This window comes from Hemibagrus wyckioides, linkage group LG01 (assembly GCF_019097595.1).
Source record: "Hemibagrus wyckioides isolate EC202008001 linkage group LG01, SWU_Hwy_1.0, whole genome shotgun sequence".
NCBI classification, from domain to species: domain Eukaryota; kingdom Metazoa; phylum Chordata; class Actinopteri; order Siluriformes; family Bagridae; genus Hemibagrus; species Hemibagrus wyckioides.
Window position 1 is genome coordinate 11027598 of NC_080710.1, and position 22994 is coordinate 11050591.

Sequence of the window (22994 nt, forward strand, 5' to 3'; positions counted from 1 at the left end):
AGAGACTGAATGCTACCACAGATAGTCGTGCAGTGTGAACACAGCAGTGACTGAATGCTACCACAGATAGTCGTGCAGTGTGAACACAGCAGAGACTGAATGCTACCACAGATAGTCGTGCAGTGTGAACACAGCAGAGACTGAATGCTACCACAGATAGTCGTGCAGTGTGAACACAGCAGTGACTGAATGCTACCACAGATAGTCGTGCAGTGTGAACACAGCAGAGACTGAATGCTACCACAGATAGTCGTGCAGTGTGAACACAGCAGAGACTGAATGCTACCACAGATAGTCGTGCAGTGTGAACACAGCAGAGACTGAATGCTACCACAGATAGTCGTGCAGTGTGAACACAGCAGAGACTGAATGCTACCACAGATAGTCGTGCAGTGTGAACACAGCAGAGACTGAATGCTACCACAGATAGTCGTGCAGTGTGAACACAGCAGAGACTGAATGCTACCACAGATAGTCGTGCAGTGTGAACACAGCAGAGACTGAATGCTACCACAGATAGTCGTGCAGTGTGAACACAACCATGATCTGACCACTCTGAAAATCCTGCAGTGTGAACTCGCCATAAATCTAGCTAAAATGAGCTCCCTCATCACAGTCAGCTTTATTGTCAGAGCTGCTGATATAGAAAATGAAGCAACAGCTTCTGACTAATCTGTACAAGTTAACACAGACGTCTGTACTTCAGAAATTTGCAAAAAATGTGAAGTAGTAATATTGCACTATAATTTCTCTAGAATGCAAAAAATATAAAACAATACACTTCAAAATCTATAATAATAATGTATAAATAATGTTAGTTAATGGATATTTGCATATTTATTATCACCCATGCCATCAACATTTTAAAGAGAATGTCAGAAACCAAAAATAAAACAAAATCCCAATAAACAGGGTGGGAGTTTGTATGTGTGTGACTGGGGTGAAGTATGTCTCACAGTTGCAAAGAAACAACTTTGACTGCCATTGGGGTGGGGGTGGGGCGTTTGTATGCAAATATGTGAAATGAACCATTTTTATTGCATATGTTGATTATTGTATATGTTGATTTAATTTTTTTTTTTCAATTTTAACTTTAAAATGGTAAATTTTACCAGCAACATAACACGAGGGCTACTGGAACCTTATAGCAAATTAAAATTTTAAATAAAAATCAGACACTGAAAGAGTTAACTCTCAGTGCTGGTCCCAATTCCAGATAAAATGGGAGGGTCATCCGGTGTAAAACCTGTGCCAAGTCTAATATGTGGACCAAATGATCTGCTGTGGAAAGCCCAAACTGAGAGTAGCCAAAAGAACAAGAACACCACAATATCTGTTCCAGTCATGCAAAATAGGTAATTCATGTTTAAAACATCTGCACATCTGTAAGGACTGGAAATACTGACATCTCACTATTAAAATACACCTGCTGGTTCTTAAGCTGCCTTTTTAGTTCACTGGAAAGTTATCTAGAAGAGACAGGAATTGGTATTCATACTGATAAGACTGAACAAAAAACGAGCTTTTACAACTCTTTATTTGTCGGCCAAATAGACCTAAGATGTCATGTTAAAACTTTGATAATGTAGGTCATCTATTTTGAATCATTCAAATCTCACACAAAATACTGAACAAAAGTGCTGCTGATCTCCCTGTTGCTTACTGGTCTCTATGTGGGCTTTTCTTAGGTCTGGAGGAAGTCCGCAAGCAGTTCTAATATCAATTAAAGCAGCTATAATTAACCCAGATTGGAGTAGCTTTAGTTGCCTGAGATGTATAAGAACTAGAAGCCATTATGAACACAGATGCTTATGTGTGGAAGTTTGTTGAAGGATAAGAGGGATGGTAAACTGCAGACAGAGAAGAAGGATTGGTAGTTTGTAAGAATGTGACCAATTAATAGCATGGATAATGTGTAAACTAGTGTTCCTCTCTGGCTCGTTCTCCTGTTTGTGACTGATAAACAACTTGCTGCTCAGCCTGTGTGGTAAAATCCAATTTTCTACCACTTTACAGGTTTGTTGATGCCTTTGTCGCCACTGTGCACTGGACAATGGGAGCCTGTACATTTCGGCGAGATTGTATCCTCAAAAACAAAAACATGTAACACATATCAGGGCTATATGTATATTTCTATAAATTACTTTACTGATCATTAGTACATTAGTGTAGTACCATAAAAATGACATTACATTTAATTTATTGGTAGCTCAATGGTTAAGGCATTGGATTAGTCATCAGAAGTTTGAGCATTCAAATCTCAGGGCCACAAGCAGCTGCAGATCAGCTTAACCCTCACTTAACCCTCCCTTCTTTGTATATACATAAGATAATTATAAGTTGCTCTGGATGAAAGCATCTGCAAAGTGCTGTAAATGAATTTTACAGTGATGGTCGGCAATTAGTCCAGAAAACCTCCCAAACTCTTTCAAATATCTTTGGTGTTTTGAAAAGGATTTTCTCAGGAGTGCAGTATGAAATAATATTGTTGATTCAATGTCTTCTTCATGGAGGCTATGTAGATTAGATTTCCACTTCATTAATATACATTTCTTTCCCCAACAGTTCCATCCATGAGGGTGAAATACCTTTTATGAAGAGAATAATCTAACAGTATAACCAATACCCAAATTATAGGCTTATTATTTATGCAAATACCTATAATGTTTGAAGACACATCAATTATATATTCACAGAAGTCATTTAGCATAGTTCAACATGAGAAGCTTTTGAAAAGGGTAAGGTTGTTTCTAATAGATGTTTAGGAAAACTGACAGTCCAAAGAATCAACTAAACAGAAATTTCCTTTTGTCATAGCGACCATAACTTATTTTAATTAAATTCAGCAGAAAAGAAGAGGGAAGTGTCTGGACGGTGTGTTAGAATAAAAGTGTAATGAGGAACTGTGAAGCAATCAAGATAGGGGATGAGTATGTATTAGGGCTTTGAGAATTTCTCTAAACAGTGAGTCTCCTGTTTCTATTTTGTTGATAGATACATGGATTTGTACTTGTTTTTGAGAAACAGCAGTTACATAAGTCCCTTTGTCTGTTTTGTTTTTTTTTTTTCCTGTCTGACATCACTGAGTACTTATTAAGAAAAACGAAACCGAAGTGAGACCACAAACACCGATAAACACTGACTGACATGGAGATGAAAAAGTTTGCTCCAGTTGAAGTGCAAGATGTTAAGGATGCTGAAAAAAGCAAAAAGGAAGAAACAAAAGGTAAGAAACAAACACAAAAAAAGTCTCATCAATAGCATTCTCTATTCTACAAATGGTTATTTGATAACTGATAAGCTACTTGGCTCAAACTCTTATGATCTAATTAGCTCCCAGTTTGTATGTTTTCCTGTGTGTACTTTCCCAGTGCATGAATTTCTCCCATATTAAATTAAATGATTTAAGAATTGCCCTGTTTGCACTATTCCTGTTTGTACTTTTCCAGTACATGATTTTATCTTCCAGTTCTTCCATATTCTAACCAGCTTTCCACTTTTTCTTTGCCTAGAAGAAGAAGAAGAAAAAGAAGGAACTATTTTATACCGCAAACTGAAGAATCCACCAGAAGAAATTTGTACTATAGCTTCATTGCCTGCTCCCACTCCAAAACAAACTGAAGGTAAACAACACTGCAGCATGATCTGAAATAAATATTTACTTAATTAAACTACAGGCTTAAATTATCTTAAATTAGGAATATGGCACTAACACAGAGAAGTTGTGTGATAAGGTCTAATGCATGTATAAAGATGGTTGAAAGATGGTATATAGGGTGAACAGGAGACATTTAAAAAATTGTAGGACATTTCAAATACCCACTTATCCTGGATATCTAAATAAGCTCCTGAAATAAAAAAATAAAGGAACAGACACCAGACACAGAGGAAAAGTGAAAGTAAAGCTGAAATGATTCTTAATGTATTTAAAAGTATATTATGTTTTAGGCAGTGGTGGGCCATCAGGGCCAGCAAGGCTTTCTCTGCCGGCCTAAACAACATTGATCTGAATCACTGACTTGCATTTTAATATATGTAATATATTTTTCCATGAATGTGTATTAAGTTATTTCCAATAGTCTATTCTCTACATTTCATAGCTTTTCTCTTGGTTGTGCTGCTTCCAGTAGTGTATATTTATGATAAGAGTATTTATCCAATCACATTTCAGCCAGTGGCTGACATCATGTGTTGCCAGAGTGAAAATCTGAATCAATACTGCAGGCACCCATAGCTTAAAATAAGTGGCAATGAAATTTTTACCTTAACTAATCAGATTTCGAGTTGGCGTCACTGGGGCCATCTAGCAGGCATACAATTACATTAGCAATTTCCGATTCTAGAATTTAAAGGGGGCTCAGCCCCCAATGAGGGTATAATAGTAATAAATAAATAAATAAATAAAATAAAGGTTTGACTGACAGGGTAGGATGGTAAACGTATTGCAGCATTACACTGTATTGCATAGATGTGTATAACATTTGAGTACTGAAGAAACCAAATATGAGTCTTCCTGATTACACACACACACACACACACTTGTCCTCTGATCCTCGCTCTGCGACGCTGTGGTCTGCGGGTTGAAGAACACGCTGAAGGACAGGGAGGAGCTGAAGTCTGCCGCTGTTTTCATATGAAATTTAAAGAGGACTGAGGCGGAATTGGACTGATTGGAATTTTTGACCATTCTTCCAGAAGCGCATTTGTGAGGTCACACACTGATGTTGGACGAGAAGGCCTGGCTCTCAGTCTCCGCTCTAATTCATCCCAAAGGTGTTCTATCGGGTTGAGGTCAGGACTCTGTGCAGGCCAGTCAAGTTCATCCACACCAGACTCTGTCATCCATGTCTTTATGGACCTTGCTTTGTGCACTGGTGCACGGTCATGTTGGAAGAGGAAGGGGCCAGCTCCAAACTGTTCCCACAAAGTTGGGAGCATGGAATTGTCCAAAATGTCTTGGTATGCTGAAGCATTCAGAGTTCCTTTCACTGGAACTAAGGGGCCAAGCCCAGCTCCTGAAAAACAACCCCACACCATAATCCCCCCTCCACCAAACTTTACACTTGGCACAATGCAGTCAGACAAGTACCGTTCTCCTGGCAACCACCAAACCCAGACTCGTCAGTGAGCGAATACTTTTGGCAATATAGTGTATATATATATATGGCACCTCTGTAAATTTTACTTATGACCATTCAAGCAGCTGTCTGAGGAGCTACCACTGAGCTACTGCTGCTGTTATAGAACATTTTTCTACATCTGAACAATCAGACCTGAGAATTTAACAGTACTGCGATATAAATGTTTTAGAATTTAATAAATTGGCTGGTTGGTATATCACTATCATTAAACTACAAGGCCAGCCCTGTCTTTGTCTTTTGTCGATGTTTAGGCTAGACTACTGATAGTGTCTGAAAGGGCTAAATAATCAAAGATACCAGGTCTGCAATATTCATAATAAAAAAATGTAAACACAGTGACTCTATCTCTGGCATGATTGTTGGTGCCTCATGGGCTGGTTTAAGTATTTCAGAAATTGCTGATCTCCCAGGATTTCCATTCAAAATTGTCTTAAGGGATTTTACAGAATAATCCAAAACAACAAAACAAAATGTTCAAATAACATTCTCTGTGCCAATAATTGTTAGTAGGTAATTAAAAAACAAGTAAACCAATTCACTGTCACAAATACATGCAGTAATACACAGGGTTAACTGATGTTAAAAGATTTTAAAAGAGGACTTGAAATGATATACTTCATCAGTTCATCACTTCATCTGGCAAAATCTGTGGAAGAAAATGCACTCTGGCTCGGGCTCAGTCCAAAACTCTGCATTATCGTACTACAGTGTATGTTGTAATAGTGCAACATCCTAAATAAACTACTTGATCATGTTATTTGTGAACTATCCAGAAACAGTCCCCAACATAGGCCATGAGGTTACCATGGAGACAATCACAGAGCCTTCCATTGGGGCATTCACGGGCTGCGCGTGCATAACATAATAAAGAGTTAGGGAACATCAAGCCTCACTATAGATGCAGCAAGACTCCACCAAACATTGTGTAAAGGTTGTAGGTTAAACCTGACTGATCTACATCAAATGTACATAAAATTTTGCAATTTCGGGCCTTATGCGGATGCGAAAGTGTGCGCGGAATCGAAGGAGGAAGTGACCACAGGTGAAGGACGAAAACTAAACACATGAACACATACTAGCTTGAGGAGTTTCTACATGTCATGGGTTGAGCTACATGATTGTTTCTCCTTTGTTTAGATGTTTACAGGAGAGTTCGTCTGTATAAGATGATTTCCGCTGTTTTCATCATTCTCTCTTTGCTCTTGCTGGCTGTGGTTCTTGCTCTGGCTATGAAGTGTAAGTAAAGCATTAATGGTTAGTATGTTACAGGCTCATTCACATCAAACTGGTGCTGCTGTGAACATCAACACCACATCTAGCTCCAGCCCTCACTCATATAAAGAAAATTTAACAGGTGTTAGCTTTCTGTAGTCACTTTATTCACAATGGAAGGTGGAATGGAGGTGAATGCCCATCTTAAAGGACATCATTGACAATTTGATGTAGAAATATTTTTTATCTTGCACTACAACTATGACCCAGTATATCTCTCCAGTTTTAGAAGCTTATGACGACCAGTTTGGATAATGCAAAACAAACAAACAAACAAACAAAAAATAAAAATATGCAGCAAAACTTCAATGATTTCATATTCAGATTTGTCACATACACAACCCTACACACAGTACATAAACACAGTACATTTGCAGATAAACAAAGATGAACAATAATAAAGATAGATAATATCTATCTATCTATCTATCTATCTATCTATCTATCTATCTATCTATCTATCTATCTATCTATCTATCTATCTATCTATCTATCTATCTATCTATCTGTCTATCTGTCTGTCTGTCTGTCTGTCTGTCTGTCTGTCTATCTATCTATCTATCTATCTATCTATCTATCTATCTATCTATCTCCACCTTCTGCAGTGCTATTTTTGGTGTTTCTTTTTGAGTTCTTGGCACTAGATGGTGCATAAATGCAGCACAGTTTCTTCTGAAACCCATGCGAAGTAAGACTGTATTGGATAATGAAAGCTTTTTACTTTAGGGTTATTCCAAATGTAAGCTAAAATAAAGAACATGACGAGGATGTGTTCAGATTATTTGTTTATTTTTTTGGTAATTTGCTGTCCAAAAGCTTATTTTCACTGGCCTGTTAAATCTAAAATAATTTCACCCTGAAAGTATCTTGAATGCATTTTGTGTTTTGACTCCTAAAATAAAATATGAATTGTTGTTCTTTATTGACATCAAATATGTCTATAATAAGATAGTTAGTTATGTGTTAGTATTTTATGCAATATTACTTGTTTTTGCTTACATAGACTGAATATATAAAATGAAGGTATTTTTTTCTGTCTAAAATACAACATTCATTCATTGTTTCTATGTTCCCTTGATGCCAAAACGTCAGTAAATGTGAAGAGTCCAGAGAGCGCTGAATCAAAGTTTATCTGTGAACAATGTCAGACCACGTGCCCCCCACCAAAGATCATCCCAGGTAAAACCCTATAACATCAAATCTGCTAAAAAACACTGATTTAGAATTCTAAATGTTCTTCATGTATAATGCTTTATTTATAATCTCTTTATAATGCTCTACTGTCCTGTTTTAGCCTTTGTGTGAATTCATTATGTTTCTTTTTGTCATTTGTGAGCTGTGTATTAAAACCTGCTGTTTCTCAGCAGGGTGTCAGTGCTGTGAGTGTGAGGAAGATTGGGAGAAGTTTGAGAACTCCTGCTACTTCTTTTCTGAGACACGTCTAAACTGGCAGGAGAGCAGGGAGGAGTGTCAGAAACAGGGCGGAGACCTGGTTGTTATTAACAATAAAGAAGTGCAGGTTAAGCAGTTAATCGCTCAGACACTCAAACTAAGACTGACATCAATATTAAAGACAGGTTAAAGGTGTTCATCTTACTGGTGTGAATTCTGTCTTTATTACTGTAGGAGTTTCTAAATGAGTATGGGAACGTGAGGTACTGGATTGGGTTACATTATTCAGAAGAGCAGCGATGGATGTGGATTAACAATACTGCATCAACCCAGAGGTGAGTTATCAGTGCTTTGTTTCTCCACGGTTCTGTTTAATAAGAACCCCAGCAAGGCTATTTGCCAGTGCAACATCCACTACAATCAGTGTAGCTGCTGTACTGAGAATGATCCACCATTTAAAATAACACCTGTTCATTGGTGGACCTATAGTGGCCCCATTCCACTGATGTAGGGTTAAATGCAGGTTTCACAAAATGCACATAGCAACAGATAGGCAACATCTTTTTTTTTAATTAAAAAAATTAAATAAAGCAAAAAGAATAAAACAATGTACACGAAACTTTCCTTTGCTCTATCCTAAAAGTGTATGTTACAAACAATTTTCACTTTACGTGAAACATAGTATAAAGGTGTAACACTGCCTCAGTTTCTTTTATCTATCCCTCTAAGCTCTGGATGCGGCCCTGATTTCTTTCTCTGTTTCTTCCGGTATCTTTTTGGCAGGTCGCTTGAAGATTGCATATATAATCTTTCTGAATTGTTTCCTACATTGATAAATTGTAAACTGTAGAATACAATGTTGTAAAATAAATTAGATACATTTTAAATGCATAAAACATGCTATATTAGTATAATATATGCTATATTGCTTATTAATATATGCTATACTGCTATAACTAAAAGTTTGTGGGCACTTGTCCATGACCCCACATGTGGTTTTTAACTAAACACTTGCGACAAAGTTTAAAGCACAAAATTGCATAGAATGTACTTGTATACAGCGTTCCTTCACTGGACCCCTGTGGATAAAGGGAGCTACATGATATGGTTTGCCAAGGTGAGGAACAACTTAGGTCCATATCTCATCCTAAATTTCAGTCCTCAATTCATCCCAAAGGTATTCAGTGGGTTTGAAGTAGGACTCTGCACATAAAACATGGTCAGCAACAAAGGTTTTGACAGTCACAAGTTTTGTGGTTGATGTGAACATTATCTAAAGCTGCTGGCCTGTATCTGCACAATTTTATGCATTGTGCTGCTGCTTCATAATTATCTGATTAGATAATTTCGCAAATAAGTACGTGTACAGGTGCTCCCAAAAAGATTCCCAGTAACAGTTTATAATCAACAAATACATATTTCACAATAAACAAATACATAGTTCTAAATACAGCTGTAGTAAAGAGCTGTATGTATACAAATACAAAGCTGTATGTATGCAAATCTGTGTGTATACAAATACAAAGGGAAATGGTAGCTCAGTGGTTATGGTGTCGGAATAATGACTGAAAGATTGTGAATTTGAATCCCAGTTTCACCAAGCTACCACTGCTAGGCCCTTGGGTAAGGTCCTTAACCCTCAATTGCTCAGTTGTATAAAAATGAAATGTAAGTTACTTTGGGTAAGTGTGTCTGCCAAATGACCTTAATGTAAATGATTAATTAGGTATATGAAGTATAATTGTACAGACAGGGGAAGAAAATTCTCCTGACATTTCTCAGCAGCACCTTGATTTTGCCATCTCTGTTGCTCACTGGATTTTTTGTAAAGAACTTATGACTGTTATAAAAATCCAAGCAGTTTCAAACTTAATCAACACAGCCCATCTGACAACAGCAACCATGCCATGGTTTCAGAGATCACACTTTTCCCCCATTGTAATGTTTGAATGAAATTTAAATGCAGCTCTTGATGTACATCTATTTGATTTTATGCATTGAACTTCTGCTACATCACTGGGTAATTAGATAATTGCATGATGGTGCAAGAGTACAGGTATTCCTATTAAAGTGGCCAGTCAGTGCATGTGTTCACATTGTTTTTTTTTTGTTCTCAGCTACTGGTCCCATGGCCCGCCAAATCCAGGCTCTCAAAGCTCCTGTGCACTGCTAAATGGAGGGGGATCAGACCTGAACAACTGGAGTTCAGACAAATGTACTGTGTATTCACAGTACATCTGCCAGAGATGTTAAAAATGGAGAATGCCAACCATAACGTCACATATATCTGCTACATTTGCCTTTTATATCATCACATCATTACTGTTATACTGTTATATTGACCTTTTACAAATGCAGTTCATAAATAGCAAGAATTTCAGAATTAGTACATGAAACAATCCAGTTCTGTGATGCACAATCAAGTAGACATGCTATGTACAGTGCTCAAAAAATAAAGGAACACTTTGAAAACACATCAGATCTCAAAGGGAAAAAATATCATGCAGGATATATATACTGATATGGACTGGGTAATGTGTTAGGAACGAATAGATGCCACATCGCTTGATGAAATAAAAATGATCAACCTACAAAGGGCTGAATTCAAAGACACCCCGAAAAGCAAAGTGAAAAAATGATGCAGCAGCCTAGTCCATTTTGCTGAAATTTCATTGCAGCAACTCAAAATGGTACTTAGTAGTTTGTATGGCCCCCACATGCTTGAATGAATGCCTGACAACGATGGATGTTGTCATGGGGTATTTCCTCCCATATCTGGACCAGGGCATCACTGAGCTCTTGGACAGTGTCGGATAGACCGAAACATAATGTCCCAGACATGTTCTGTTGGATTTAGGTCAGGCGAGTGTGGAGGCCATTCAATGGTATCAGTTCCTTCATCCTCCAGGAACTGCCTGCATACTCTTGCCACATGAGGCCAGGAGGAACCCAGGACCCACTGCACCAGCATAGGGTCTGACAATGGGACCAAGGTTTTCATCCCTATACCTAATAGCAGTCAGGGTGCCATTGTGTAGCCTGTAAAGGTCTGTGCGTCCCTCCATGGATATGCCTCCCCAGACCACCTGACCCACCACCAAACTGGTCATGCTAAACAATGTTACAGGCAGCATAACGTTCTCCACAGCTTTTCCAGACCCTTTTTTGTCTGTCACATGTGCTCAGGGTGAACCTGCTCTCATCTGTGAAAAGCACAGGGCGCCCGTGGCGGACCTGTCAATTCTGGTGTTCAATGGCAAATGCCAATCGAGCTCCATGGTGCTGGGCAGTGAGGAAAATAGGAAATTGGGTCCTTGGACCACCCTCATGAAGTCTGTGCCAAAATGCAAAACTAGTGAAAAACAGTCAGTCAGTAGAGAAAAAAATTCAGTAGCCTCCACCTGTAAAGCCATTCCTGTTTGGGGGTCGTCTCATTGTTGCCCATCTGTGTTCACACACCTGTTGTTAATTTGATTTGAACACCAAGGCAGCTAAAACTGATTAACAACCCCCTCTGCTAATTAAGTGACCAGATCAATATCCCAGGAGTTTAATTGACTTGATGCTATACTCTGATTAAAAAGTGTTTCTTTAATTTTTTGGACTGGTGTATATTTTTCATAATTGAGAAAATGAGACATGATAAATGTACTTGTTGAAACCGACACTCTGCTGATTTTATTTGTAAATATTAATCATTTTATTGTATTGCTCCAAATGCACTTTGCAATATTTACATAAATTATTAATCACAATAAAACATGTATAATGTATTATAACTTTTAAAATGCATTGTGAGATGTCATTGAGTTTAAGTAGTGAATAAGTAGAGATGCATTTACAATAGTTCAATTCAAAATACTACTACATTCTCTTCATAGTTTGTAATGCACCCTTTCATATGCAGCCCACACAGTTTCAGTCATGTGATGTTGGACATCAATAAAATAATGAAATAATTATGGTGCACAGAGTCAGTATACTTCTACCATACTTTTTTTTCCCCCAAACGGGATTCATCTCTTGAGCATCCAACTGCTCTTTGCTCTTTATCTCCAAACTGAGAGACTGTGGTATATAATCTGCCAGTTTATCATAATCTGCCATGCATCCTGCATGCTTTTCATGTCTGCAGGATCTTGGGCCTTGGTCATTTCTCTCACTTTCCTCTTTCTTGCCTGAGTCATCATATTTTGAGAACCCTTCAACATAATATCTGATCTTCTGCATAATCTGGTCATTCTACTCATATAAGTACAGTGTTATTACCAAAATGATGTTTAATATCCTAACGTCATGATGTGCTTAATATGATCATTATAATAATTTTATTAGCAATCATGCTTGTGTTCATACATCATGATACTGTGAACTACATTCAGTGTCTAAGCAGGCATTTGGTTTAGGTTTGCTAGTCATTTCTAGTTTTTTTTAGTACCCACCCTCCAAAGTTCCTCTCACTTCTGTGCAACCCTTCGTTGCAAGCCATGCATCATGGTCATATGGTAGTTGAGGAAGAGGATATGGGACACCACACTTAAGCAGCACTTAAGCAACACTTAAGACCACATGCACATCAGACCCAGAGTCAGCTCAAATATTGTGAAGAGTGTGATGGGGTATGAGACATAACTGGAACAGACAGCTTGTACTGAGTCATGTATTCAGTCCAAAGAGCTAGATTGCAGATGAGGAAATTGCAGATTTTCTTGTTATGCTTTTGGCTTTCTTCAGCCGTCCATAGAAAGTAGTATGACTTGTTTTTAAAAATAACACTTAAAACCCTGTACAACACTGGTATCCTCCATGTTGAAGTGTATTGTGTCTGTCATCAGAAAATACAGGCGGATATAGGAAACAAATAAAAGATTTGAATATCATTAATGAAAGTTTCACTGACTTTTATTGCATTGAGTTCCTACTGAAGGGTTCTGTATTTATAACATAGTCAGTCTTTTTGGTTTGTACTTTTCCTGCTTGTCCTTTTCCAGTGTCTGAATTTATGTTCCAATTCTTCCATATTTTATCCAGTCTTCCATTTTATCTTTAAAAAAGCATAAGAAAGAACTATTTTGTACTGCAAACTGAATCCACCAGAAGCAATGCCTTCTTCCACCCCAAATCACTGAAAGTAAACAACACGACAGCACTGCATGATCTGAACTAAACATGTACTTAATTAAACTACAGGCTTAAATTATCTATGAATGTGGCACAAACATAAAAAAGTTGTTTGATAAGGTCTAATGCATGTAAGAAGGTGTTATATGTATGGTGAATGGGAGACATTTAAAAAATTATAGCTCGTTGCAAATGTCCACATGTCTTCTATTCATGTGTTGGGCCCCTTCTCTGAGTTGGAAGTGGAATGAGAATTCGTGCAGTGAAAGGAACCCTCAAAGTTATGTAGGACCGGGTGCTCCTCCCCTTAGAAGCTCTGGGAAAGGACGATCCCATGTCCTGTCTCTGAAGCATCTGTGTCGACCAGGAAGGGGAGGCTGAAGTCGGGGGTCCATAATGCTGGCAAGGCCTTCCATTTGTCTGAATGCCTGCTCTCTCTTACTGGTCCACTGCACCTAGCCTGACTGGACCTTTTTTGTGAGACCCGGGGGGGCCCGGCCGGTATTGTACCCCAGGTACAGTGCCTGGGACAGCCCTAGATGACACCTCTTTTACACAGCCATCAGCCAAGCCTTCCAGGACCTCCCCCAGATGGTGTAGGTGGTTGGACCAGGTGGAGGAATGCATTACCACGTTGTCCATGTAAGGTGCAGCACAATATCCATTAGTCTTTGGTCATTAGTCGTGGTGCCCCATGCAGACCAAAAGGGAAAACCCAGCTTCAAGAAGTCATTGCATAGATTCAGGCAGCCGTCGGGCTTTGGCTCAATGACAATGGGGTTGGACCAGGGGCTTGTGGACCCATCGTTCTGAGCACTGTGTATGGGCCATGTCAGCAAGCCAGGAATTTGCATGCGAATTTGAGGATGAGGAGCAGCATTTGGTCTCTGGGCTGGAATTCTCTTGGCTCTGTAGGATGGTTGTATACTTATTGCTAGTCTCACCTTGCAGCTTCCATGTGTTCTTTGATGACGGGAGTGTCTTTGTCAATATGGTCTTGCATCTTTTGAAGATACTCAATTAGTGAGTGACAGGGTGAAGGCTGCTCCTCCCATGCTTCATGGGCTACATCCAAAGGTCCCCGAGATCACCGCCTGAAGTGAAGCCCACAGATGCCTTAAGAGTCTCTGAGATGGTGAAGTGGACAAAGGCAGGAGGAAGTCCCAGTTCCTCCCATTCCTCATCCACCACCCACCGGAGCTGTCGGTCTGCAGGTGGTAGACAGATGTCCTTAGGTACTTGTTTGCTCTGGGAGGGGTGGGGGGTCAAGGTAAGTTGGCATGGGCTCATTGTGTATGGGTCCCCCAGTGGGGTGGATGTCCTGGTGCCCCCTCCCCTCACAGTGGTCTGAATCTGGGCAACGGACAGCCAATGATTAGTGGGGCCCTTGTGGAACCTCCTCTCCCTCATCTCTGCCGATCTCTATGGTAAGTATGATAGTGCCATGGGTAGTGGTACCTTGAAGCCCAGGTGTTAAGGTGTAGCAGGCCAGTGTAACACAGACCAGTAATATATATATATATATATATATATATATATATATATATATATATATATATATAGGGGTTGGACAATGAAACTGAAATGTTTTAGACCAATAATTCATTAGTATGGTGTAGGGCCTCCTTTTGCGGCCAATACAGCATCAATTCGTCTTGGGAATGACAGATACAAGTCCTGCACAGTGGCCAGAGGGATTTTGAGCCATTCTTCTTGCAGAATAGTGGCCAGGTCACTACGTGATGCTGGTGGAGGAAAATGTTTCCTGACTCGCTCCTCCAAAACACCCCAAAGTGGCTCAATAATATTTAGATCTGGTGACTGTGCAGGCCATGGGAGATGTTCAACTTCACTTTCATGTTCATCAAACCACTCTGTCACCAGTCTTGCTGTGTGTATTAGTGCATTATCATCCTGATACAAGGCACCACCTTCAGGATACAATGTTTAAACCATTGGGTGCACATGGTCCTCTGGAATGGTTCGGTAGTCCTTGGCAGTGACACGCCCATCTAGCACAAGTATTGGGCCTAGGGAATGCCATGATATTGCAGCCCAAACCATCACTGAACCATCCCCATGCTTCACTCTGGGCATGCAACAGTCTGGGTGGTACGCTTCTTTGGGGCTTCTCCACACTGTAACTCTCCCGGATGTGGGAAAGACAGCGAAGGTGTACTCATCAGAGAACAATACATGTTTCACATTGTCCACAGCCCAAGATTTTCACTGCTGGCACCATTGAAACCGACGTTTGGCATTGGCACGAGTGACCAAAGGTTTGGCTATAGCAGCCCGGCCATGTACATTGACCCTGTGGAGCTCCCGACGGACAGTTTTGGTGGAAACAGGAGAGTTGAGGTGCACATTTAATTCTGCAGTGAGTTGGGCAGCTGTGGTTTTATGTTTTTTGGATACAATCCGGGTTAGCACCCGGACATCCCTTTCAGACAGCTTCCTCTTGCGTCCACAGTTACTCCTGTTGGATGTGGTTCGTCCTTCTTGGTGGTATGCTGACATTACCCTGGATATCGTGGCTCTTGATACATCACAAAGACTTGCTGTCTTAGTCACAGATGCGCCAGCGAGACGTGCACCAACAATTTGTCCTCTTTTGAACTCTGATATGTCACCCATAATGTGTGCATTGCAATATTTTAAGCAAAACTGTGCTATTACTCTGCTAATTAAACCTTCACACTCTGCTCTTACTGTTGGAATGTGCAATCAATGAAGATTGGCCACCTGGCTGGTCAAATTTAGCCATGAAACCTCCAACACTAAATTGGCCAGTGTTTCAGTTTCATTGTCCAACCCCTGTATATTAATATATATTATCATCCATGATTAGATTGCCATCTGACCCCACAGAACTGATCGGGCAACTAATGACTTAGAGTCAGTGTTTTTTCTACATCCTAGATATTGTAGCTCCACTTAAAAGGAAAATAATAATAATAAAAATAAAATAAAAATAAAAAACTAGCACCCTGGAACAATGACCACAATGAAAATTAGAATGTAAAGAGCATCAAACTAAATTATCATTATTATAATTAGTGTGGGAAGAAAGGCTTCTGAGCTTCAAAAAATCTCTTAGGGCTGCTGATCAGTGTATCTCTCCACCCTAAATTAAGATAACAAAAATAATCCTACATTTTTATTAAATACTGTAGTAAAATTAACTAGGAGTAAAACCATTGTAGAAAAATGAACACCATCAATATGCTTCATGCTGAATATTCAGACTCTTAATTTAAAAACAAACAAATTGATAGATAATCTTGTAGATAATAATATTACTTTTTCTGATCAGCACTTAGAATATTTTACTCCCCTTTGAGAAACTTATTTAAAATATTAGATCCATTACTTACATGTTTCTTTAAACAGATAATACCAGTAGCCACCGATCCCCTTTTAAAAAGAAAAAAATCCTTCCCTTAGCATTGGCTATGGGCCTCTCTTTAAAAGGTTATAGCACAGCAGTTATACTTATTCTTACATAGGAATAACATTCAGGAAATGTATTTAGCCCTCATTATAGCACAGAGACAGCACTGGTTTTGCTTGACCTTAATGCAGCTTTTGATATTCTACTTGCTAGGCAAGAAAATGTTGTTGATGTTAGGGTGACAGGACTCTCCTGGCTCGGGTCTTATTTGACTGATCATTATCAGTTTGTAGATCTAAATGGTGACTTCTCTAAGCATGCTAAGGTTATGCTTAGCATAACCTTAGCACTGCTTTTCTCCTTATATATGCTACCTCTTGGAGCAATTAATTGTGAACATGGTATTAGCTTCCACTGTTATGCCATCAGCACTACACAGAGCTAAGTCAGATGAGAGACACCAACTTATTAAGATTAAAGAATGTGTAAAGGACATTAGACAGTGGATGCTTACTAACTTCCTCCTGCTTATCTCTAACAAACAAAAGTGCTTGTATTAGGACCACATGCAGCCAGAAGTAAGCTTTCTGATTACAGAGTAAATCTGGATGGCCTCCCTGTTTTATCATGTGCAGAAGTAAAAAAGACCTTGGTGTGCCTACTGACTCCAGTCTGTCATTTGAAGCTCATGTAGATAATATCACTAGGGTAGCCTTCTTGCTAAGATAAGAAATATGATGTCACTACATGATGCAGAAAACTAGTTCATGCTTTTGTTACCTCTAGGTTGGATTATTGTAATGCTTTACAGTTTAAATTCCAGTATGAGCATAAATAATGCAGCAGCTAGAGAAATAATTAGAACCAGAAGATAAAAAACACATCACTCCTATCTTGTCCACACTGCATTGGCTCCCAGTCAAATTTCACATTGATTATAAAACAGTATTACTGACATATAAAGCACTGAATGGTCTCATGCCACAATACCTGAGCGATCTTTTGTATTTTTATGATCCACCATGCCTACTTTGATCAAAAAGTGCAGGCTTTTTGGCAGTACCTCAAGTAATAAAGGCTACAGCAGAGGGTAGAGCTTTTTCTTACAAAGCCCCATAGTTTCCCCAAGCCTTTCTATTCTGTTCGGGACTCAGAGACAGTCTCACTGTTCAAGTCCAGGCTGAAAAAACATTTGTTTAGTGAGGCTTTCTATGCATAGTTCCTGTTAGGTAAAGGAGCAGATCTGGAATGTTCATGGGCATTGAACTGGTGTTTGGTGAACTGGGATATTTGTATGCTGTCACCTTACCACTCTCACATGTCGCTCAGGTTTGCTGTCTGTAGAGTAGTTGGATGCTTTATGTCCCAGGAAACCCTTATGTCTGCGTCACCATTTAGCTCTCACTTTTAGTTATGTTGTCATAGCTAGTCTTGCCAGAGTGCCTCCTGCACTTTATACATAATGTACACTGTAATCAGATGATTACATGCATACCTAATATTTTCCCTCTCTCTTTTTCTTACTCATTCTCTCTCTCCTCCTCTCTCTCTGTTCAGCGGTCAACTTTGTGCTCGGGTCTTCAGCATTGAACATTTTAAGTCTTTGGCAGGAAGGAATTAGTGTTAAGTCTATAATGAACTCAGAATTTATAGTGACTGATTAATTGTTCAGGAGCTCTTGATTGCTCAAAAGAGAAAAGACATTATTTACATTTACTGTCCAGTGTCACACAAATGAAGATGGGTTCCCTTTTGAGTCTTGTTTCTGTCAAGGTGTCTTCCTCATATCATCTCAGGGAGTTTTTCCTTGCCTCAGGCTTGCTCATTAGGGATAAATGTTAAGAATAAATTTTAACTTAATTTTAAACTTTATAATTTTTATTCTATGTTTCTATATTTCTGTACAACTGCTTTAAGACAACGTCCATAATGTCAATAATATACCATAATTACAACATTACACATAATTATGAACAATCAAACCTGAGAATTTTACAGTACTGTGATATAAACATTTTAGAGTTTAGAAAATGGCCTGGTTGTTATATCACTATCATTAAACCAGAAGGCCAGCCCTGTCTTTCAGTAGCTGTGGATGTTTAGGCTACTGATAGTGTCTGAAAGGGCTATATAATCAAAGATACCAGGTCTGCAATATTCATAATAAAAAAATGTAAACACAGTGACTAACTCTGGCATGATTGTTGGTGCCTCATGGGCTGGTTTGAGTATTTCTACTAGGATTTCCATGCAAAACAGGATTTTTACAGAATAATGCAAAACAACAACAACAACAACCACCACCTTGTTGATGAGATAAGTCAAAGGAGAATGTTTAGACTAGTCTTTATAACTATGGTGAGCAGAAAAAAAACCATCTCAGAATACACAACATGATGAACCTTGAGGCTTAAGGGGTACAACAGCAGAAGGTCACAGAAACCTGAGGCTACGGTGGCCACCGACTCACAGCTAAAGACTGTAAAAATGTCACCTGGTGTTTTTCCAACTTTCACCTTCACCATCACCACTGTGGTAAAGCATGGTTATTTGCATTACCATAGTCTAGACATTCACCTTTGGGCTCTTTCATGAACAAGGTTTTGAGTGTATATTTTTGTAAAGAAAGCTGTCCTGGAAGCCACAAAAAGGAACTGAAAAAGATATGCCCTCAAAACATTTAGGGAACCAAAAACAAATGTTCAAACAATGTTCTCTGTGCCAATAATTGTTAGAGGGTAATTGAAAACACAGTGAGTGAGCCAACTCCCTGGCACAAATACACGCAGTAATGCACAGGGTTAAAAGAGGAGTAGAAATGATACACTTCATCACTTTAAGCAAAATCCGCGGAAAGAAAATGCACTCTGGCGATAATATTAAGACTCGGGCTCAGTCCAACACTGTGCATTATTGTATTACAGCGTATGCTGTAAAGTGCGCCATACTAAAGAAAAAAAGTGTAACTCGATCTTGTTATTTGTGGACTATCCAAGAAGAGTGCCCAACATAGGCCATGAGGTTACCATGGAGACAATCACAGAGCCTGCCATTGGGGCATTCACGGGCTGCGCGTGCATAACATAATAAAGAGGTAGGGAACATCAAGCCTCACTATAGATGCAGCAAAACTCCAGCAAACATTGTGCGAAGGTTCTAGGTTAAACCCGACTGATCTACATCAAATCCTCACCATGTACATTAAATTTTGCAATTTCGGGCCTTATGCGGATGCGAAAGTGTTCGCGGAATCGAAGGAGGAAGTGACCACAGGTGATGGACGAAAACTAAACACATACTGGCTCGAGGAGTTTCTACATGTCATGGGTTGAGCTACATGATTGTTTCTCCTTTGTTTAGATGTTTACAGGAGAGTTCGTCTGTACAAGAGGATTTCCGCTGTTTTCATCATTCTCTCTTTGCTCTTGCTGGCTGTGGTTCTTGCTCTGGCTATGAAGTGTAAGTAAAGCATTAATGGTTAGTATGTTACAGGCTCATTCACATCAAGCTGGTGCTGCTGTGAACATCAACACCACATCTAGCTCCAGCCTTCACTTATATAATAGGTGTTAGCTTTCTGTAGTCACTTTATTCACAATGGAAAGTGGAATAGAGGTCGATGTCTGCCTTAAAGGACATCAGGACATTTTGGTGCATAAATATATATTTTTTAAATGCACGACAAGTATGAGGTCAGTATATCTCTTGAGTTATGGAAGCTGATGACCACCAATTAGGATGATGCAAAACAATGAAACAAAAAGCAGCAACACTGTATCACGCCATTTCATTCAAGGAAATGCAAAATATGCAAAACATTTCAGTCAGATTTAATTTGCCACAACCATATACACAACCATACACACAGTACATGCAGTAGAATGATTTTTGCAATTTAACAAAGAAAGAAAAAGGAAAAAGAGTGGACTTCCAATCCACTATTTATGTATTTACTTTTGTTATTCTCCATTTCCTGCAGTGCTATTTTTGGTGTTTATTTTTGAGTTCTTGCCACTAGACGGCGCACAAATGCAACAAAGCATTGAATATGATAGACAAACATTCTTCTGATACTAAAATTGTACTGGATAATGAATTCTAATGAATGCTTTTTTACTTTAGGGTTATACCAAATTTAATCCAAAATAAAGAACATGAAGAGGATGAGCTCTTTATTTATTTATATATAGTCTATTTATTTATTTTTTTGGTAATTTGCCGTCCAAGAGCTGATTTTCACTGGCCTGTCAAATGCAAAATAGCTTCACAGTGAATGTATGAGGAATGTATTTTGCATATTGTCTGTTGACCTCTTCAATGATTTATGAACTGTGGTGTGGCAAAAACTAGCCATATATACTCTTTTATATCGACATCAAATATCTTGCTAATCGTACCATAATTAGTCATTTGTTATTATTGTTTTTGCAGTATTACTGGTTTACGGTGCATATGGGGAGATCTGTAGTTATAACTAATTCATTTTCTGTATAAAATACAACATTAATATTGTTTCTATGTTCTCTTAATGCCCAAATCTCAGTATATGGAGTTCAGTCCATCCAGAATTGTCCAGAGATCGATGATGCTGAAGAATTGAACTGTAGCCACCAACTATGCCAGACCTTGTACCCCCCAATACAGACTGAACAAAACCAGGGTAAAACCCTATAACAAGTTTTCTGTCAAAAATAAACATTCGTACTGTTTTTATGTTCCTTTGATGCCCAAACCTCAGTATGTGAAGTGTCCAGAGAGTGCTGAATTGAAATGTACCTGTGAGCTATGTAATAATAATATAATATAATATAATATAATATAATATAATATAATATAATATAATATAATATAATATAATATAATATAATATAATATAATATAATAGCTGTCTTAGATATATAGGTATATATAAGTTTTGTGTCTAAAATAAAATAATTAAAAAAAAATCATATTTTGTTGTGCAATTGTCTTGTTTCCTAAGCCTCAGTAACTGAAGTTCAGTCCAGCGAGAAGTGTCCAGATCTTGTTGCTGAATTGAAGAAAAAGCAAAATTACTCCCCAGACCCAGGTAAAATTCTACCATATCCTAACATTCACAATCATAAAGGATGTCCTTACTTTTAGTCATTTCTATATGCACAATAATGCTCAACTGTCCTGTTTTATCATTTCGGTGAAGTCATTATTTTTAATTTTTTTAATTAATTATCTGTGTATTAAAACCTGCTGTCTCTTAGCAAGGTGTCAGTGCTCTGAGTGCAGGAAGGGCTGGGTGAAGTTCGAGAACTCCTGCTACTTCATTTCTAGGGAGCGTCTAAGATGGCAGGAGAGCAGGGAAGTTTGTCAGAAACAGGGTGGAGACCTGGTTGTCATCAACAATGAACGTGTGCAGGTTAAGCAGTCAATCACTCAGACACTCAAACTGAAAAAGACATCACTATTAAAGCAGTTTGCTGTCATTACATGTTAAAGGTGTATATCTTACTGGTATGAATTCTGGTTTTATTACTGTAGAAGTTTCTCACTGAGAACTGGAGAATGCTGTACTGGATTGGGCTCAAAAATTCAAACGAACAGAAGCAATGGATGTGGATTAACAATACTGCACCAACCCAGACGTGAGTTATCAGTGCTTCGTTTCTTACTACTTTATGTTTTAGCAACAGACGTGAATCAGTGTTATTGTATTTACAACTATTTATATCACAGTGATTACTGAGCATACAGGCAGTCTGTGGTTCAAATCAACAGCTCAACTCCTGCGAAACGAAGGAATTAACATCAATATGTAAAGCAGTATTATTGCATTTGTTGGAAACTAAAGAGTAATACAGCTTATAAAGTTGTAGAGTACACAGCCAGCTACATCAGATTGAACTGGGAAACACATGCATGTGTATAATCAATCAACATAATCGGTTTGTTTTTTTGGCAGCTACTGGTCCTATGGCCAGCCAAATCCAGACTCTCATGGCTTCTGTGCACTGCTAAATGGAGGGATGTCATATATGAACAACTGGCATTCAAACCCCTGTGAGGTGTATTCGCATTTCATCTGCCAACAGGGTTAAAAGTGGCGAATGTCGACCATAACCATCACATACATCTGCAACATCTGCCTTTAATGTCAGAAATTTCCTCTTTTGTGTGTCTTGTAAAGTATACAGCAACAAATACAGAATTAGTACATGAAACAATCCTGTTCTGTGATGCACAATCAAGTAGATACTTTGACGTAGATACTATGTATTTTCCATGATTGATAAAATGAGACATGCTAAGTGTACGTGTTGAAGCTGACTTTGCTGATTTTAACTGTAAATCTTAGTCATTTTAATTGCACTTTGACAAATGCCTTTTGCACTAATTTCAAAGACATTATTCTTACTAAAACTTGCAGAACGTATTATAAAACTTAATGTATAACTATAAGTAGCAGCTTTTAAAATGTGTTGTGAGATGCCATTGAGCATATGCAGTGAATAAGTAGAGATGTCTTTACAGTGGTTCAATTCAAAATCCTACTGCATTCTGTCCTTACTAATGCACCCTTTCATATGCAACCCACACAGTTTCAGTCATGTGATATTTGACATCAATAAAATAATCAAATGATTACATTGTTCAGAGTCAGTATACTTCCACGACAGTTTAATTCCCAAACAGGTTTCGTC

At 38.5% G+C, this 22994-nt stretch overlaps 2 protein-coding genes across 6 annotated transcripts; both read left to right on the forward strand.

Annotated features, from left to right (window-relative positions):
* Positions 1-358: 358 nt before the first annotated feature.
* LOC131365504 (C-type lectin domain family 4 member M-like) lies at positions 359-12590 on the forward strand. 4 transcript variants are annotated; one of them, XM_058409214.1, is made up of 7 exons: positions 359-3226; positions 3513-3623; positions 6279-6377; positions 7506-7592; positions 7781-7932; positions 8040-8140; positions 9923-12590. In XM_058409214.1, the coding sequence occupies exons 1-7, from the start codon at positions 3148-3150 to the stop codon at positions 10056-10058; spliced, it is 765 nt and encodes a 254-aa protein (XP_058265197.1). In that variant the 5' UTR covers positions 359-3147; the 3' UTR covers positions 10059-12590. The 4 variants fall into 4 exon arrangements, with proteins under 4 accessions (XP_058265197.1, XP_058265276.1, XP_058265113.1 ...); XM_058409293.1 differs by having other exon boundaries at positions 3516-3623; positions 7778-7932; XM_058409130.1 differs by having other exon boundaries at positions 362-3226; positions 7778-7932; positions 9923-12589.
* A 6802-nt stretch (positions 12591-19392) lies between these two features.
* LOC131357564 (C-type lectin domain family 4 member M-like) lies at positions 19393-22936 on the forward strand. Of its 2 annotated transcripts, XM_058396613.1 has the most exons (7): positions 19396-19593; positions 19681-19779; positions 20864-20980; positions 21302-21388; positions 21558-21712; positions 21835-21938; positions 22256-22936. In XM_058396613.1, exons 1-7 carry the CDS (start codon positions 19515-19517, stop codon positions 22389-22391), a joined length of 777 nt encoding a protein of 258 aa, XP_058252596.1. In that variant the 5' UTR covers positions 19396-19514; the 3' UTR covers positions 22392-22936. The 2 variants fall into 2 exon arrangements, with proteins under 2 accessions (XP_058252606.1, XP_058252596.1); XM_058396623.1 differs by lacking the exon at positions 20864-20980 and having other exon boundaries at positions 19393-19593.
* Positions 22937-22994: the final 58 nt, after the last annotated feature.

Excerpts from the sequence above, each read along its gene's own strand:
- LOC131357564 (XM_058396613.1), top strand. The coding sequence starts at position 19,515 with ATGTACATTAAATTTTGCAATTTCGGGCCTTATGCGGATGCGAAAGTG. Across the intron at positions 19,594-19,680 it reads GAAGGAGGAAGTGACCACAG|ATGTTTACAGGAGAGTTCGT; the intron begins GTGATGGACGAA and ends TCCTTTGTTTAG. Across the intron at positions 21,389-21,557 it reads AAATTACTCCCCAGACCCAG|CAAGGTGTCAGTGCTCTGAG; the intron begins GTAAAATTCTAC and ends GCTGTCTCTTAG.
- LOC131365504 (XM_058409130.1), top strand. The coding sequence starts at position 3,148 with ATGGAGATGAAAAAGTTTGCTCCAGTTGAAGTGCAAGATGTTAAGGAT. Across the intron at positions 3,227-3,512 it reads CAAAAAGGAAGAAACAAAAG|AAGAAGAAGAAGAAAAAGAA; the intron begins GTAAGAAACAAA and ends TTCTTTGCCTAG. Across the intron at positions 3,624-6,278 it reads CACTCCAAAACAAACTGAAG|ATGTTTACAGGAGAGTTCGT; the intron begins GTAAACAACACT and ends TCCTTTGTTTAG.